Here is a 19,385-nt window from a genome sequence, read left to right on the forward strand (position 1 = left end):
GAGTCCATCGGTACGTTGCATCTCGTCCCTGATGACCAGAGGCATCATGGGCCCAACGAGCTAAAAATAATTCTCCCTTGTGCTGCCAGTCCAGATCCACCTGTGATATTTTCACCTTGGCAGCTCGATCCACCTGCTCATTGTTACGGTGCTCTTCATTAGCCCGACTTTTGGGTATATGAGCATCCACGTGTCGAACCTTCACGATCAGCTTCTCCACCCGAGCGGCGATGTCCTGCCAAATCTCAGCGGCCCAGATGGGTTTCCCTCTGCGCTGCCAGTTGGCTTTTCTCCATCGATCCAGCCATCCCCACAGAGCATTAGCTACCATCCAGGAGTCAGTGTAGAGATAGAGCCTCGGCCACTTCTCTCTTTCAGCAATATCTAAAGCCAGCTGGACAGCTTTAAGTTCTGCGACCTGACTCGATCCACCCTCTCCCTCGGTAGCTTGTGCAACTCGTCGTGTGGGGCTCCATACAGCAGCTTTCCATTTCCGGTTAGTGCTTACAATTCGGCAGGAACCATCGGTGAAGAGGGCATATCGTCTTTCACTCTCCGGTAGCTCATTATATGGTGGGGCTTCCTCAGCACGTGTCACTTGCTCCTCTTCTTCAGAAGATAATCCAAAAGTCTCACCTTCAGGCCAGTTTGTTATAATTTCCAGAATCCCAGGGCGGTTCAGGTTTCCAATACGGGCACGCTGTGTAATGAGGGCAATCCATTTGCTCCAAGTAGCATCGGTGGCATGATGCGTGGAAGGAATCTTTCCCTTGAACATCCACCCCAGCACCGGCAGTCGGGGTGCCAGAAGCAGCTGCGCTTCAGTACCAATGACCTCTGAGGCAGCTTGGACTCCTTCATAGGCGGCCAAAATTTCCTTCTCTGTTGGGGTGTAGTTGGCCTCGGATCCTCTGTAGCTTCGGCTCCAGAATCCCAGTGGTCGACCCCGAGTCTCACCAGGCACCTTCTGCCAAAGGCTCCAGGACAGACCATTGTTCCCGGCTGCAGAGTAGAGCACGTTTTTCACTTCTGGCCCCGTTCTGACTGGACCAAGGGCTACCGCATGAGCGATTTCCTGCTTGATCTGGGCGAAAGCTTGTTGTTGTTCAGGGCCCCAATGGAAATTGTTCTTCTTGCGGGTAACCAGGTAGAGAGGGCTCACAATCTGGCTATATTCAGGAATGTGCATTCTCCAAAAGCCTATGGCACCTAGGAAAGCTTGTGTTTCCTTCTTGTTGGTCGGTGGAGACATCGCAGTGATCTTATTGATGACTTCAGTGGGAATCTGACGCCGTCCATCTTGCCACTTTACCCCCAGGAACTGGATCTCCCGGGCAGGTCCCTTGACTTTGCTCCTCTTGATGGCAAAACCAGCCTTCAGGAGAATCTGGATGATCTTCTGTCCCTTCTCAAATACTTCTGCTGCCGTGTTCCCCCACACAATGATGTCATCAATGTACTGCAGGTGTTCTGGAGCCTCACCCTTTTCTAGCACAGTCTGGATCAGTCCATGGCAGATAGTAGGACTGTGCTTCCACCCCTGGGGCAATCGGTTCCAGGTATACTGCACACCCCTCCAGGTGAAGGCAAACTGAGGCCTGCACTCTGCTGCCAGAGGAATGGAGAAAAACGCATTTGCAATATCAATGGTCGCGTACCACTTTGCTGCCTTGGATTCCAGCTCATACTGAAGCTCCAGCATGTCTGGTACGGCTGCACTCAGTGGTGGCGTGACTTCATTCAGTCCACGGTAATCCACCGTCAGTCTCCATTCTCCACTGGACTTACGCACTGGCCATATGGGGCTGTTAAAGGGTGAACGAGCCTTGCTGACCACCCCTTGGCTCTCCAGCTCACGAATCATCGTATGGATGGGGACCACAGAGTCTCTGTCGGTGCGGTATTGCCGACGGTGCACTGTTGCTCTGGCAATTGGTACCTGTTGTTCTTCAACTCTCAGTAGTCCCACAGCAGAAGGGTTGTCTGAGAGACCAGGCAAGGTACTCAGTTGTCTGATGCCTTCTGTCTCTAGAGCAGCTATCCCAAAAGCCCAGCGATAACCTTTTGGGTCTTTGAAGTACCCGTTCCTGAGGTAATCTATGCCGAGGATGCATGGGGCCTCTGGACCAGTCACGATGGGGTGTTTCTGCCACTCATTCCCAGTTAAACTCACTTCAGCTTCCAGTACCGTGAGCTCCTGGGATCCCCCTGTCACCCCAGAAATAGAAATGGGTTCCGCTCCCACATACCTTGATGGCATTAGAGTGCATTGAGCGCCGGTATCAACCAAAGCCGTATATCTTTGTGGGTCAGATGTGCCAGGCCATCGGATCCACACTGTCCAATAGATCCGGTTGTCCCTCTCCTCTACCTGGCTAGAGGCAGGGACCCTCTAATCCTGGTCATGGTGCACGTTGCTCTCCTCCGGTGAATATGCTCTTGATGTCCCTTCAAGAGGATCACTTATATCATCATTTCTATACCTTCTGATGTTCTGGCCACGAGAGACCGGAGCGGCGCTGGCTCTAGATGAGCTCCTTGTGGTAGTTGTCCCTCTTTTTAGTTCACGTACCCGGGCTGCTAAGGAGGAGGTGGGTTTTCCATCCCACTTCCTCATGTCTTCTCCATGCTCCTGGAGAAAAAACCAGAGGTTACCTCGTGGAGTGTATCCTTTCTCCCTGGCTGGGGAATGCCTGCTCCTAATAGCAGAGACTCTTGTTGGTTCTGGGGAGACGTGGTAAATTTCTTCCTTAAGTTCCTTTTTTAGTTTCTGATGGCCCTCTTCAATCAAGCTCCGGACTTGCTCAGCCAGCCTTGTTTCCACAGATGAGACATGGGTGCGAAACGGGGCAGTGACAGTGTCCTCGTAGATTCTTAGTTTATTGGCCAGGACACCCACCCTGTCCTCACCTTCCCTCCATTGCAGTGTTGCCAGGTAACGGGAGTACATCTCTGGTCCAAGCCGTGCAAATCTCAGCCACATCTGTGACGTGCACTGGACACCATCTGGGCTCTTAGGAAATCTCTCATCTTCTGCAAAAATGATCTCCAGCACAGCCAACTCCCTCAGGCATCGGATACCCTGTTCCATTGTGCTCCATTTTCCCTGGTGCACCTGGAGGTCTTCTTTGCAGAGGTATCTGTCTCTTACACTTGTCAGCAGTCGCCTCCAGAGGCTGAGAGTTTCTTGGGTTCTCCCAATCCCCTGGTCAATGACCACATCCCGGGACAGCGATCCCAGTTGCCTGGCCTCACTTCCATCCAGGATGGTGTCGTTTGCTGCAGCGTCCCAGATGCGGAGCAGCCAGGTTAGGATGGACTCGTTCGTCTGGCGGGTGAATTCCCTCCGCAGGTCACGCAGCTCACCTAGGGATAGAGAGCGAGTGATAATCTCTGGTTCTGTCTCCTCCGCTGCGTGTGAAGGTCCTGCCTCACCCTCATCAGTCACTATGCGGACTGATTTGCTTTTTGATTTCTTTTTCTGAATGGGGGCAACTTCTACCGGTTTAGGCTGCTCTGGTTCGGTGACTGTTTGTGTGGAGGTGCTCATGGCCCTTTTGGTTCCTTTCTCCTCTGTGGTAGTCTGCGTAGACATGGACGCTGTTGTTTTGCTCTTGGTTCCTTTCTCCTCTGTGGCAGTCTGAGTGGACACGGATGCTGTTGCTTTGCTCTTGGTTTCTTTCTCCTCTGTGGCAGTCTGCGTAGACACGGACGCTGTGGCTTTGCTCTTGGTTCCTTTCTCCTCTGTGGCAGTCTGTGTGGTCATGGATGCTGTTGCTCTGCTCTTGGTTCTTTTCTCTTCCTCCTCAAGAAGACGCTGTACCACACCAAACAGTGCTTTGTTTCTAAGCATGGTGTACATGGTGCAGGCCATGCAGAGAAAACAAAACAGCAAGACTAGGCTGTCCTTGGCATCCAGAGAGAACTCATTATTTTTAAAAACTGCTGTGCCTGACCTGAAAGGCTGGAAGAAACCACTCTCCACTCTTCCCACCAAGGGCAGGGTGCGATTGTTGAGAAGGCCCCAGATGTAGCAGCCCAGACTAGGACAAGCAAACAAAATTGAGTATATATTCCGAATGGTATTCATTGCCTCACAGGTTATCATGCCATAAGCATAATAAACCAATAAAGCAATTCTCATACCATTCCCTGGTCTCAACAGGAGCAATACAACAGGCAAGTAGTTCCCCATGTGAGGGAAAATATAGAGAGCAAGATACAGTACCCATATAGACAAGCCAACCACCATGGTGGATAGGTTTCTGTTAATATGAAATTGCAATTCTGACTTTCTCTCAGGTTAATGCCCCACGTTGGGCGCCAAAATATGTACTAGTTTGAAATCAAACCAGTGAGAGATCGCAAGTCAGAATTATAATTTAATAGGAAAATGATAAAAAGAATAAATGCAATAATATCAAAAACACTGACAGAGTCAGAATACAGCCTGGAACCCTGTTAGGGTGATGGTAGTCGTCCAGATGAGGTGGTCTTGTTGAAGCGTGATCCTCTGGAAGAAAGGGGGTCTGGTCTTCAGCTGAAAGTCCAGCAGTAGCTCCTGTCCTCTGGAAGTCCCGTAGGTAAGGGCAGCTGTGGTGTTCGAATTCTCAGCTTATATCCAGTATGGAATGCTTGGCTCCTCCCTCGGGGAGGAGCATCTCACAATGGGATGGTGAGTCATGAGATAAGGCCTTGATGAGCCATTAACAGAAAACAGTCCAGGAGGAAGTTATCTCTGAGTCATGCAGCAAGGCAGTGGTGGGCCCATTAACAGGGGACAATACAGGGGGAAGTTATCTATGAGTCATGGGGCAGGGCATTGATGGGCCCATTAACAGAAGGTAGCCCGGGGGGGGGGGGGGGAGGCAGGGAGCACTGCCTCACCTGGTTTCAACAGTACATGAGGATGGTGATAGAATATACTGCAACCCAGGACAGGTATACTGTGATTGCCATTACAACATGCAAGGAACCCCATCCATTGAATATCCAAGAATCTTATTTGGAAAAACACATGACATAGTGGAAATGTAGGAAGGGATTTGCAGAACTGAGAGATCTGGAGAAAACTAGAGTGTGATTTATGTTTTCCTGCCTCTTCTAACATAAGCATCAAGGATATTGGAAGATAGTAAGATCTTAATTCAAAACAAACCAGAGGAACTTGTTCTTCAGACAGCCTATGCGGACCTGTGGTGGTACTCCTCAAATGACTATCTGGATCAAGGAATTTGTAAAGAGGCAAGGAGAGATGGGAAAAAGCTTTGGAAGAGATGCTGTAGAGTCCACTAACTAGATAAATCACATAACCTAACTTGAAAATGTTTGAAGGCTGGGAGGCAGTATGTCCTTACATTGTTCTGCTTTTTCCTGAGTGTCCACTCCCATGGCTACTGTGGGAGATGGAGCACTGTGCTAGATGGACCTGTGGTCTTAATCAGTAAGTTCATATATAGCCTCCTCATTGTACACCAAAGTCAGAATTAAATAAATTATCAACTTAAATACATAACTTAAATATATCAAGCTTAAATATACTTATGGCTTTCAAGCTCCCTAAGTAAATGTAATGTTATGAGAATTTAGGACCAGAAGGAACTTTAAGAACCTAATCCACCACTTTGTTCCAAGGCAAAATTAATTACATTGGTGTCCTTATGGAAAAATTTGTCTAACCAGTTCCTAAAGCTTCCAGTGATGGAGACTCAATGACCTCATAAGTAATCTATATAAGTCTCACTGTTCATACTATGAAAAGGATGTTCTCCCTGTCTAACTGGAATCAAATCAGCTGTTGTTTGCTGCAAATCCTTAGTTAGCTGCAAGTCTGAGCTAAGATTGGTGGCGTCCTAGACTTCTGAAGAATGTTGTCCAGTAACTTTTCTGTGACTCTAGAAACAGCCTGAACACAGGCCTGGTTTTTAATGTAGCTATTAGTAACTTATTTTTTATTTTGGTTAATAGGACCAAGCATGGTCAGGGATTATTTTTGTATCCTTTTACAGTTTTTCTTCTTATTCTAATGTCTTACCTCTTTAGCATTTTCTGGCTTCGGGTAAACTTTCCCTGAACAGTACTTTCCAAACACAGCATGTTTTGATTTATCTACAGCAAAACCTATTTGAAAGGTGCATCTACATTAAAAGTGGAACAAAAAGATTTCTTTTAAAATATTACTGAAAACCAGTATTGTCACAATATTGTTACAGTACAGCTGGTCTGGACTGGACAAAGTGAATCTGACAAGGACACAAATCAAATTCAGCTAGCCTAGTTCATGCCTGAACATGTCCATGGATAAGTTACAAGGGACCCTCAGCCAGCCCCATTCAAGATGAGAAGAAAGCACACCACTGACCAGGAAGCTGGGCAGGGAGAGAGATCTCAGCCAATAGCTGTCTAGCGTGGGAGATTTGAATTGGGATTTAAGCAAATTCTGAATAATAAATGAGGCTGTTTGTCACATGAGCACCTGGAGCATGAGTTGTGTATTTTTGTCTCCCCACCCACAACTGTCACATTACACAGTATGTAGTACTTTCTTTCCTGTAAGGTCTAATTCTGGTTTTGCCTGTAATTCACTGAACCGTATGTGTTTGAGATTAAATATTTGAGCTTTTTTACATGATGCTACTCAGTTCAAGCAAACTCTGCTTCTTGCAGATGGTCACTAATTGCATTCATTATTCTCCAGGTACCTGACTTGAGAACAGGATTCTGCCTGGCAGAAATGCTAAGCACCTACAGATTCAACTGAAGTTCATATGGGCTGCTCTTATAAAACATAGTGTGCTCTTAGTTGTGTAAGCCTTTATAAAAAAAAACAGCTCAATTGGGACATTTTAGCAAAATCTCTTAACCTTAATTTCCTTGTTCTCATTCTCCACTCTCCAATGTAAGAGCATTGTCTTCTCACTTGCCATCAATTGTGAAAATCAGTTTATTGATACAAGTGAAACACTCTGGAGCAGGAGCAGTAGCCATTCTTAGGAACTGAACATCTATTAACAGGTTTAAATTAGTAAATACCCATGAGATTATATGAGAAACTAAAAGAAAAAGAAGTGTTAAATATGCTCCTCACTGGTGAACACTGGCAATTCTGTATTCATAATGAAGAAAATGTCCTGTGAAAAAACAGTGTGTAATGAATGATGTATTTGAATACTTCATCATGCTGTGAATTGTGTAAAGAAGCCAATGAAAGATTGCACAAGTGCTTTGATTTTGATGGTTTTAAACTCTTTTCAAGGCTACAACTTCAGTGATGTACTTTCAATACAGGTTTGTAAAGGTATGTGATATAAAGATTCATTTAGAAGTTGTAAAGTCTAGCAGTTTGAATGAAACAATGCTGTTGTCAGTCGGCATGTTGGCCCAGGGAGGAAAATACTGTATTTCTTTATCTTGAAGACGGAACTTACAAAAAATTATCACTATGGAAAATTACCCTTTATTTCTAGTTCCCTGTAATTTAAGAAATTATAAAAATGTTCCTATTTGAATGTTGAACTTGATTGGTTATGTCAAAAATTGCAGAACAATTTTCAGTTTCCCATATGAAGGAGGATGAATGATAGGTTTCATTAGCTTCAGTCTATCTTCTGGCTCAAAAGATTCAAAGTGCTCATGTTCACACTTGAATTCTTATAAAAGGCTGATACCTAGACAGGAATTTTCTTGGAGAAAAAAAAAAGTCCTCTGACTGCTTTATCATTACCAAGGTTGGCCATTTGATTTCAGTGATAGGGGATTTTTTGTTTGTTACCCTGTGAATTCAGGCTATTTAGTTGAAATGGGGCAGTCATTACTGAGAAGCAATGGGCTATTCAATTTAAGAATGACTAAAAAAAACTTAAGTTACTTCATGTATATTTCTAGTGACAGCTTCAAGGAATCTCCAGAATCATCGCTCTGAGATTTTTCCTACTGTCTTTTCTTCTCATTGTATCCTCTCCACTCCCCTGCCTCCCCCAGTTATTCTCTTGAGATCAGTGTGACACATCAAAGGCTGAGATGGGGCCTGTGCCTGAATGATGACTTTCCTTTTCCCCCTCAAGCTCTCAGCTAGTTGTCTCCATGGGCATCTCCTACAGCTGTTAGCATCAAAACTAGACCTTCAAATTAACAGGACATACAGTGGCATATCAGAATTAATTCTCTGAATTCTTCCTAAACTAAGATGTGTGGTAATAACACTAATCTGACAGGACAGCGTGTGGACAACAATGTCCATTCATGGCATTTACTTTTCTTCTTTGTGGTCTAATTGTGTCATATCTGTAATCAAAACAGGAAAGAACAATACCATGTTTTGCGTTCCTTCCTCATATTTTTCCAGCCCTCATTCAGCAGAGTACTTAGGTGTGTTTGTGTCTCAATCCATTTGCCTGTCCTATTACAATAACTGCTGAACTGGAGCTTTCAGTACTGGTCACAACTGGAAAGATTTTGTAAAAACTCTGATTTGGATTCCCCATGTTGTACTGGAAAATGTGTTTTGTGAGTGTTGATTTTGTATTTACACAGAGTGATCATTCCACTTCCTGCAGTGCCTTAAATTTCTGCCTTTTGCAATTTGAACGTGCTTTCTGATTTTCTTTGTTGCTTCCCCTTCCTCCCTTTATTGTTTTGTTCTTATGTTCCTCTGAAGCTTTGATGACTTCTTCCTTAAGTATTTAGAAAAACTTTTTTTGCTCCAGACTCTGTTCATCCCTTGAGGAATCCCTACAGTTCTGGATGTTCTGACAGCTGTAGTCTGTGGCCACCCCAACTGTCATGAGAATTTTTGCCATGGTCTAGTTGGATTTCACAGATACATTCATTCATGAAGGTTGTGGGGTTTTTACTTTTCAGTGAACCCTCAATGTATGGCTTTACTTTAACTATCCTTCAAATGACCTCATTCTTTTTTTGATGTATTAGGCAACATTCACTTCAGTGGCTTGTGGTAGTAATGGAAGTACATCTGATTTGTTTTAGGTAGCACTGTGTCCAAAAGAACCTTCAGCAGAAATCCTCTGAAACCCTTTTCAATATGTAAGAAAGCTGCTCCTTGAAGACCCAAGAAGTTCAGAGTTATTCAGTGAACACATTGTGTGGTTGCCTCTAGGTTTTCCTTCCAGCAGACACCTGTTTCACCATGTCATCCACTGATTTAGACATAAACCATTTAATTATAGTAGGAGCTTTCAGAAAGGTTTCTGCCTAGGTGGCCACTCTAAAGGTTAATCTCTTGCCTAGGATGGTTTGAAACTTCCTTTCGCAATGATTGAAGTTTCCAACCTGACTAGCAGTGTCAGGAACTAAAGTGTAGTTTCTAATAGAGTGGGATACCCATTTATCCTCACAGTGGTATTTTTCATGTTGTCCATTGGCTGAATAACTCTCTAGCTCAGCTGACCAAAGGAGAATGGTAAGTTGCTCTGCAAAGGCATATTTTATGTATTTTTTATGGAGCCCCTCCCACTAATACGACTAGCTAGATTATCTGTAAGGATATGCTCATTCTGAAACCACTGTTGATTAAATATGAGATGAATTTTTTTTCATGATAAGATGAAATTTTTTTAGAAGCTGTCATTGGAACATGCTTAGATTGCACTTGCTGTCAGCTTAACAGTCATGTTTCTGTGCCTTCCTCTAAATTCCTCTCCCAGCTGGGCTCTTTCATATCTTAGCATTAAAATAGTTCCTTTCTAATTAGACAGATCTCTGTCAGGATAATCATCTTGAGAACGTATGCTGTATTTTCATACCGTGTATTTTTTCACAGATCAGGCCTGTGCTTTATAATTTTTCAAAATCATAACTCACTGATAGATCTCTCACCAAGCAATCATCTCCTGTAACTGGTAATTAGTGTCCTGTCAGCTGATACCGGTAGGCATTACTGTTCATCTGCTGCCATCAGCAAGTTTACCTTAGATCATTTAGAATTATGATAGGTTTGATTATTTTCAAATTCTAGTTGTGAAGGTAGTATTCCAAAGCTGATGTGCAAACAGGAAAAAAAATATTATAGAGCAAATAAATACATTTTTGCATGCAAAGTGAATTTCTACAGAAGGGGTGTTTGTAAGCCCATGGTCATAAAAGTCAAAGCACACACAGTCGAGACTGAGTCTTGCTTGTGTCTGACTACAGAACAATTGTCTGGTCAAGGCTGTGAAGAACATCTGCTTTAATGACAATAACAGCAGTTAGAACAAAATTGAGATATCTCTGTTTCTTGCATTGCATAATACAAAGGATTTGTTTCCTGATATTTTTGGACTCAGAGACTTAGCGGAAGTGTGTATTTCTCAAAAATTAGATTTAAATAGTTCACTAAATAGCTCATTTTACTTTAGCTTTTTAGAAGCTGGTAATTGTTTATGTAAGTATCCTTAAAATATGAGAAATATGAGAAATGTGAAATCTTATCAATATTATGCTATTTTACAATTGCCACTCAATACTTGGCTTTGAAAGAAAAACTTCCCATCAGAAGAAAATTTTTAGTTAGCTCTTAGGTGCTGGATGACAGCTGTAAAATAACAGAGGACAACTACTGTGTTTTTTATGAAATGCTGATTCTATTTATTGTCCTTAGATATAGGAAGGAGTGCCTTATCTTATAAAAAATTGTATCGTAGAATAATGCAAGAATCACCACCATGCTGTTAAAATGAGTAGGGAAATACATATATAGTTGTTTTGCTTTGCTTTAACCTCAGGCAATGAAAAAATACCTTTTAGTCAGAATCAAATGGGTTTTGAATGTATTCAGATAGAGGGGTTTTGTTGGGGGAGTTTTGTTTTTTGTTTCTTTCTTCCTTTCTTTTGTGGATTGGAATTTTATTTCCACAAAACTGGTGATCTATTTGTTTGCAAAACTTCTAACACTAAGCACTGGTTACTCCAAAACTTCTTTTATTCAAATTGTCACCCTTGGGCTGTGCAGCCTGGCAGAACCAAGGTACATAGTTGAGAGGTAAAAAATTCCTACATTTTTAATAGGCTGCAATTAAATTCTATAGCAATACAGCTTACACTAAAAAATTACCACACTGACAGCTGCCAAAGCGATGTACTGGAAGTTAAGGTGTGTTTGTCTGACTTCAGAGATTGAAAAATGCTATTAATTGTAGTCATAGGAAAAGTCGTAGGAAAAGAAGACTTCTCTTAAAATGCACCGAAAAAGCAGTCTGTAAGAAGACTACTGCTTTCACGTGTATTTCTGACCCCATGGGTGTACGAAACACTTTTTTTACTTGGACTCGGGTTCTGCCCAGCACTCTGTGGAGCCAGGCTGCAGCACACGAGCTGCGGGCTGCAGGGGGCACTGCGGAGGAATCCAAAAAGTACTCGCTCTAAGTTAAACCGCGCTTCACAGCCCTCTCCTTCCCTCGCCTGATCACATTTTCCATTTCAGTTTTTTTTTTTAAATTATATGTTATTATTGTTATTGTTATTATTTAAAACCTCAAATCCCTACGCCCCTTCTATTTAAAACTTCAAATCCCTACACCCCTTCTTTTTTCCTCCTCTTTCTATTCGTACATTGAATCTTAACTATTCAATTCCATAGTTACTGGGGAGATTACAACACATCCCCCATCTCCAAATTAAGAGGCAAGAATCTCTATAATTGACTCAGGATTGCAGTTTCCCCTTGTTCTTACACTACTTCTGAGCAGAGCTGCAATTTCCCCCTGCTTGTTCTGTGATAATGTAGTAATCGATGATCATGAAGAACTTTAAGTGTCTTCACTGTGGTTTTCAAACTGATACTACAGAAAAGTTGTTTTGTTTGTTTTTTTGTTTTTTTTTTTTTTTCTGGGGGGAAGACGTGTTTGTTAATCCCAACGCAGGAAAGGTACTAATTGCTATTTTTATTTGTTCATTATGTTCTATCTCAACATAGTCATGAATTGTGGCAATAGGCATGAAATCAGCCTTAATTTCATACTGCTGAGCACTTAAAGAAGACAAAAACTGCTCTTTGTCACTGTATCTTAGAAATAGTATCCTATAGTAGTCTGCAATAGCAAAAATTAAGATGGTTCAAATCAGATTACATTACTAATACATGAGTTCCCGATTTTCTTTATATCAGCTGCATGTTAGAGAACACGGGTGTCTCTCTGCGATAATTCTATTCTATGTAGATATATTAAAAAAACTGGAAGTGCATTTCTCATAGGTAGAAAATAACAGTCAATGACAATTGTGGGTGCAATAGGTTCGTCTGCCAAATAGTTTAAAATTAGATTCCCAGGATGTTATTCTTGATCCATTAATCACCCGTGTTCTATATGGAGGCAGCCACCGTTCGCTTGAAAAAAATGTTGCTGCCCAACGTGTCATGTTTCTTCTGCTTAAAATAGAAAGTTCAGCCCCGTGCCGGGGAGGCGCACGGCTCCGCGCTCCGCTGCCATTCATTATGCAACAGTTGACACAGAAGGGAAAGGCGGCACACGCCGCTCGGCCGCGGGCTGCGGCCGCCTGCCCGCCGGACCCCCGCCTGCGCCCCCCGCCCGCCGCCCTGGCAGCCCGGGCCCGGCGCTGCCCTCGCTGCAGCCCCCAGCGTGGGCACGGCGCGCAGCGGCCACCGCCGGGTCCCGTGTGCCGGCCGGGAGGCGCCGCCCGCCCCCGCCGTGCGGGGAGGCCGCGGGGCCGGCAGGTGTCGGGCCCCGCTCACCGCCGCCCGCCCCACGCCGCCGCCACCGCCGGCGCTCATCAGCGCTACGGGAAAGCGCCATGTCCGCTCCTGCTGGGCGGCGTCCGTGCCGGGTTTTGCACCTTGTCCCCGGGTCTGCCTCACGGCCCAGAGGAGCCGCCGCCGCCGCGGTGTTTACTGAGCGCTCCTGTCCTGATATCACTCCGCTAGCATGGAGGAGGAGGAGGTGGAGGAGGAGAGCATTTGATCATTGTGATGGTGGCAGGAGGAGCAGCAGCCAGCACGACAGAGCAAAGCGTTAGGCTGTATTAGCTCGGCTTTCGGCAGAGACTTCAGAGCGCTACTTTTTTTTTTTTTTTTTTTTTTTTTTTCCTCTCCAGCTCGGTCCGGATTGTTCATGTGTTTACTTCCCCCAGCGCGAAGATTTGCTATTTAGGTTCCTGTTGAAATGCAACTGAGCAGCCAAAGTACTTTGCGAACACGGTGCGGCATAAATACCAAAACTTTTTTCTAGAAGGAAAATACAATAAGCAAGCGGCTTTGCCTGTCTTTTGATGCCGTGGAGTGCGAGTGAGTGTGCCGTGTGTGCCCAGCGTTTGCTTGTGCTTGGATGTGTGTGCGCGAACGTGCGTGTGAGCGGGCGTGTGTATGTGTGCGCATGTGGAGGGGCGCGTGTTTCTCCTTAAACATGGGGAGAGAAGGCTTTTGGCAAAATCTCCGGAAATCTCGTGGAATCTGTTTTGAAATAATGGATTATAAAAAAGAAAGAGAAGGAAAGGAACTGGTCTGATATCTCCTGGAGTTTGCTATGCTAAGTCGAATTGCTGCTGCTTAGTTTGTTGTGTGTGTGTGTGTGTGTGTGTGTGTGTGTGTGTGTGTGTTGGTTGTGTTGCTGGCGATAACCTTTTAGCACCTTGTCTATTGCCCTCCCCCCTTCCCTCTCTTTAAATGTTTTGGAGCTTCTCGAGGGAGATTGGCTGGGTGAAAAGAGAAACATTTGCTTGGGATCGCTGTTTCCCTGATACATGATGGTGCCCCCTTCCCCCCCTTCCCCGCTTCTGTAAAAAGTATCCCATCAGGACCCCCTAGGAGACTGTATGTGTGAAGTGTAGGATAAAAAGTTCTTCCAAAATAGTGTGCACGGGGAGGAGGATGGGGGATTTTGCAGCCCCCGCTGCCGCCGCGAATGGCAGCAGTATTTGCATCAACAATAACCTGAACAGCAGCCTCAGCGGGGCCGGTATCGGGGTTAACAGCACTCCCCACGGCCCTCCTGCTGCCGCTCCCGGTAACAATAACGCTAATAGTGGCGGCATTCCCAAGCACAGCACGGTGGTGGAGCGGCTAAGGCAGCGCATCGAGGGCTGCCGGCGGCACCATGTCAACTGCGAGAGCAGGTACCAGCAAGCCCAGGCGGAGCAGCTGGAGCTGGAGCGCAGGGACACGGTGAGCCTCTACCAGCGGACCCTGGAGCAGAGGGCCAAGAAAACGGGCACCGGCAGCAGCAGCAAGCAACAGCAGCAGAGCAAACAGCAGCAAGATGCTGAACCCGCCACGGCGGAGCAGAGGAACCACACGCTGATCATGGTAAGGGGATGCGGGCCGGGGGGCGGAGGAGTGGCTGTCAACTCCGCGTCGCTCGCCACTATGAGCTGGAGGTCGGCCCCGCAGCTTGTCAAAGCGGAGCGGGGCTCGTCTCAACTTTGGCGGCAGCAGGGTCTCTGGCGGGACGGGCAGGCGGGAGCTGGCGGGACGCTTTGCAACTTCTTCTGAGCTGGGGTGGAGGGAGAAGACAGTTCTTTTTTTATTATTATTATTTATTTATTTATTTTTTCCCTCGTCGCCTACGGAAGGGTAGAACTGCTCTGGAGTAAAGGGGAAGGAGGGGTGCCAGCCGTGCGCCGCGGGCTGCCGAGAACCGGGGGAGGGTTTTGTGTGTGCGTGTGTGTTTCGCCACGGTTTCAACGTACGGGGTGCTGGCCGCCCTTAAATCCCGCACAGAGGAAGGTGACTCCGCAGGCTGGACTGGAGGCTGGAAGAAAAGTTGGGCAGGTTTCTCGCTTGGGCTGCCCCGGCGCGCAGCAGCCCGGCTGCCCACGCGAGCTGAATCGCTTCCCAAAGTTTCCTTGGGATTTAAGGAGCTTAATGAGGAGCGGAGGGGGCGAAGGGGGCGGGGGCTGAGGTGGTAGGAGCGTAGCGGCAAGTAGGAAGCGGAGTTTCCCACTCCCAGGCTGCACTGATGATGAATAATAAGAGGAGGTACGGGGGGGAGCCGGGTGCTGCGCTCGGCAGAGCCTTATTTATAGCCGGTCGCGGCCGCCAGTAGTTGTGGTGGTGTTCGTCGCGGCTGACGGGGGCAGGCGGGGGACACGCGTGTGTGTCCTGACGTGTCCCCGCGCCGGGGCGGGGGTGCCCGGCGCTCGGGGGCGGGCACGGGGCAGCTGGGTCCTCGCAGTCTGCCGGGCTCACAATGGGCGGTGGAGAGCGGCGGGGAGGAGGGGAGGTGCGATGGCAGCGTGCGGTTTACAGGCTTCGCACGTCCCTCCCTCTCGCCTTCTCCCGCTGTGCGGGGAGGCGCGGCCGTTCGGGAGGGTCCAGCAGGGCGGCAGCTGCTGCCGGCCCCCGCCGGGGGAGGTCTCTGTGACAAAGCGGCGGGGTGGCGGTCATTCCTCTCGCTCGCTCCCCGTACGTGAGAGGAGGGAGCTTTGTGTTTCTCCGGGGCCGCGCCGAGCCTGCCCAGCCCCGGCCGCAGTGCCGCTTTAGTGCCGGGCAGCTCCTCCCCCTGCGGGACCCCGCGCAGCCCGGCGGGCAGCACCCTTCCCGCTGCTGTGCTGGGTGTTTTGCCTGCCCCCAGCCCCGATTCCTCACCGTGGGGTGGCTGGAGGTGGGGATCGCTTCGCCAGCGGCGAACAAAAGCTCAGCGCCGAGCGCTATCCCCGCCTTCTGGCCTCGGGAGCGCAACTCCCGGCAGCTCGGCGCATCTCCCGGCGGGGGAGCGGGGCCGGGGGGAGCGCGGCCAGGAGCCGTACAAAGCGGCGGGGATGGCAGAATGTGTGCATGTGCGCTTAGCAAACAGGAAGTAGAACGATCTCACTGACATCTTACTGCTCTCCTGGTATTACCAGCGAGGCATAACCGTGTTTCTCTTCCTTCTGGCGCCTTTCCTCAGGACCGAGGCTTTCAAATACACGGGGCACCACAGTACTTAGCCTCGGCTTACACCTACTCTCGAGGCAGCAACAGAGTTACTTCCTAAACCCCATGAACAGGGACTATCTTTTCGTCAGCCCAACTGTCCTCAAATCCTTTTTCACATCTCATGTCGTTTTCACAAGACACAGAAAATGGGCTGGAGGCATAGGAGTAATTCTCAGAATTACTTCTCTCCAGGGCAGCGTTGTGGTGTGCTGTGTCCCCATCCAGCTCCAAAGCAGCTGGGGTGCTTCTGGGCCTAGGCTAGTGGTGGGTTGTCCTTTCCCCTTATTCCCAAGTCCCGGTGCTGAAGCATTATAGCCAGAATTTTTAGATAAGCAGGTCATTGGTCTTCCCTTGAAGATGTTTTTTGATGATTGACAGAAAGCCAAACCTATAATGTGAGAATTGTAGAACCGAAATAACTAAAGGAGGAAGTGCAGTTTCAGCTCTCACTGTTACTGGATTCTTTCTGATTGGGACATTTGAACAGCTAAAAGTAGCCTAACTAAGGGGTAGTTTGCTATGAAATTCATCTTAACTCCGTCCCTGTGCTGTGATTTTTATGTTGTTTAAATATACTCAATGTGCCTTATGATCTTAATCTTAGAAACATAAATTCTACTGCCTTATTACAAAGAAGACCCATTTCCATTTTTTAAAAGAAAATACACAAATGTTGCCAAAAATCTAGACATGTAATTTGCTTTGTTTCACTTGTAAAGTGTCAATTATGATTTTTGACTAGTGTCTAAGAACACTGAGGAACATCCATGGGAACATGAAAGCAATACTTAAAAGCCAAGAAATTACACTTTTTTAAGCAATTGAAAAGTATTTTGTTGGAGTCATTTACACTTTTTGCAGTAAAACCAAATGCAAACTCCCAAACTTCTAAATTTCTAGCAATTGTAACAGTGTGGTAAGTTTAACTGTTTATGTGCATCATAATTTTTATTTAGCAAAACAATTCAACTTAGACTTTTTTTTTTTTCATGAGGAAAAAGTTAACTATATTTAGGTGTTTTCTCCCTTTCTTTATTCTCTGGTAAACTCCTGTGGAGAGCTTTACAGTGGAATGATCATAGATACCATACTGTTTTACTCTTCACACAAAAATCATTACTAAATTTTTCCCTCTTATTATTAAACTGCATGATTTGGAAAATAAGCTGTTTGGATTAAATTACAACAAACACAACTGGGACAGCAATAAATGTTTTTTTCTAATTATTTTGTTTTTAATCAAAGCAAATGAAAGGAAAATATAATCTGTGTGTGTGTGTCTGTATGTATGTATGTGTCCTCCAAACTGAGAGATGTTGAGAAGGGAGGAGAGCTGTGCTTAATCCAGGCAGACAGTCACCCAACAAACCTTCCCAGAAGTAGGTACTGACACATGCTAAGTGCCCTTCAGCAAGCTGGGTAAAAAACAAAAAACATATTTGGGAGACAATTATTTAATGACATGCACTCAGATTTTCTTCACTGGATAGAGTACAATGATGCTTGTTGCATCCTCTCTCACAGACCTGATGGAAGACACTGTGCAGTTTCCACTGTTTAGAACTATTTGTCAATTGACAAGAGGTTGTCAATGGAAGCCTTTTGTAAAAATGGGGTGTGGGAGCATAGGTTTGGCTGTATATCATGAGTTGCTGATCTACCCTGAATTTGCATCTTGTTAGAAAGTTTTCACTTGCTGATTTTGAAATACCTGGATTTATAACTACTTCAACCTCTTCTGTTGAGGAGAACAGTGGGTTGCAGAACTAGTTTGCTCACACATAGGCTGAGATTGGGGTGTACAGATTAAAATTGTTTATAAGTGTCTGTGGGCCCTTTCTCCCTCACTACAGTTCAACCTGGCAAAAACCAAAGTTGTTTTCTGTGATTTTGAGTTGGATTATTAAAATGCTGTACCAGCCTGGCTTTCAGAGGAGGTATTAGGAAAATTTGCAATTCATCCAAAACTCTGCTGCTCATCGTTGGATTGGTTCCAAGAAATATAAACATATTATATCAGTTCTTTGGTTCTTTGTGAGGTAATCTACTTTCTTGTTTCCTTCTTTCAGTGCAAGTCTTCTTGGCTCTGCATCCACACAATGTTATTGTGTGGAGTTCAGAGGTGTGTGTATACACATACATTATATATATAATAAATTATGTATAGGTAGTATATAATAGCCAAATACATAATAACAACTTCAATATCACCTCTGTTTCTTATCCCATGCTGTTCTTACCATGCAATTTTTGTCCAGTGACATGTGTAATTATCACATTTGTTCTCTAGTGCATATTTATTTGCATCTGAGCTCTCTTGTGAACTATAAAGAGGCTGGAGCTATTTTCCTATTTTAAGGATCCTCGAGACTTTTTACAATTTAATTTAGCATTACTGTGGGTTTGATAGCCACTGTCTTACTGTCCATTTCTAACACTAAACCTGGTTCTTAGGAAATTGTGTTTTAAACACCTAAACATAAAATGTTATTTAGAACAGAGACATTAGTGACAGAAGTCAAATGACCTATTAGATCATCTTTTCTGTTCCCCTGCCAAAGCATACAATGCCAATTCAGAATTAGTTTAAAGTCTGAGAAAACACATCTTGAAATACATGGTATTTTCCAGTACTGCTCTTTAACCATTCTGGGCTAACACACTACCTTCCAGAAGTTAATGATCACACTGCACTTCTGCTTGAGGGAAGGAAAAAGGCCACTCCTTTCAGCTTTCTCTGTGTAAGGACAGAAGATGTGTCCAGAATTACAGAAATCTGGTTATATATCTTCCTTGTTGATAGATTGTAGCATTATATTAGGAACAGCAAAAGTAACTACGTAGATTCTCTAGCTTTGGTGCAAAAGAGAGTAAGTTTTTTTCCAGAGTAAGTTTTATCTTCCAGATCTTCTTTTATAGACAGTTCTGAGAAGGTCCAAAAAGGGAAGACTCTCACTGGTCGTGAAACCAACACATCACCATCATTGGACAGTTAGGAACACCACCCCTTGACTGTTTCTTACAAGAAAACAAGGCAACAAACAACACCTGCAAAGGTTGTTTTCTCTCACCAAGGACTGTTTGGATTCCTCCTTGTGATTTCTCAGGCTAGAGTGAGAAAGTTGTGTGACTTAGTTTCACACAGACACTGTGCTCCCTGCGTGATTTCTCACATGCAACATCCAGAGTAGATATTCCACCACAGAAAAGTAGTTTCTCCCTTGACCCAAGTCTCTTATTTTTCTTGAAAAAGGTATCCAGAGTGAAAAGTGGAACATCTTAATTTGTCTTAGTGATTCATGGATAATGCCGGTAATGTAATTGAGTATTGCAGAATGTTGCCAGGCTTATGAGAAGTTTGTTAAAGCTCACACTTGCTGTATTTAATATATACTTGTGCATATGTTCACAAACCTGAGCACATTTCTTGTGTTCCTTCTTGTGTAATATTGCTATTCAACTTTACAGGTGCTTAGGAGTTCATCAGTCACACTATAGGAAAAGTCTATTTCTCTGGCAT

At 45.3% G+C, this 19,385-nt stretch overlaps 1 protein-coding gene across 8 annotated transcripts in view; it reads left to right on the forward strand.

The window, feature by feature from the left end:
• Positions 1-12,867: 12,867 nt before the first annotated feature.
• MAML3 (mastermind like transcriptional coactivator 3) overlaps positions 12,868-19,385 on the forward strand; it is a 295,274-nt gene continuing 288,756 nt past the window's right edge. For 2 of the 8 annotated variants that reach the window (XM_086889826.1, XM_086889829.1), the window contains exon 1: positions 14,890-14,926. Coding sequence is in view for 2 of the 8 variants with exons in the window: in XM_086889822.1 (XP_086745948.1) it covers positions 13,820-14,254 (435 nt within the window). In the remaining 6 variants the exon portion in view is untranslated. Of the gene's footprint in view, positions 14,255-14,835; positions 14,927-19,385 lie in introns of those variants that run through there. The other 6 variants (XM_086889822.1, XM_086889821.1, XM_086889824.1 and 3 more) reach the window with 6 other exon arrangements.

This window comes from Cyanistes caeruleus, chromosome 5 (genome assembly GCF_971803275.1).
Source record: "Cyanistes caeruleus chromosome 5, bCyaCae1.hap1.1, whole genome shotgun sequence".
Lineage (NCBI taxonomy): Eukaryota > Metazoa > Chordata > Aves > Passeriformes > Paridae > Cyanistes > Cyanistes caeruleus.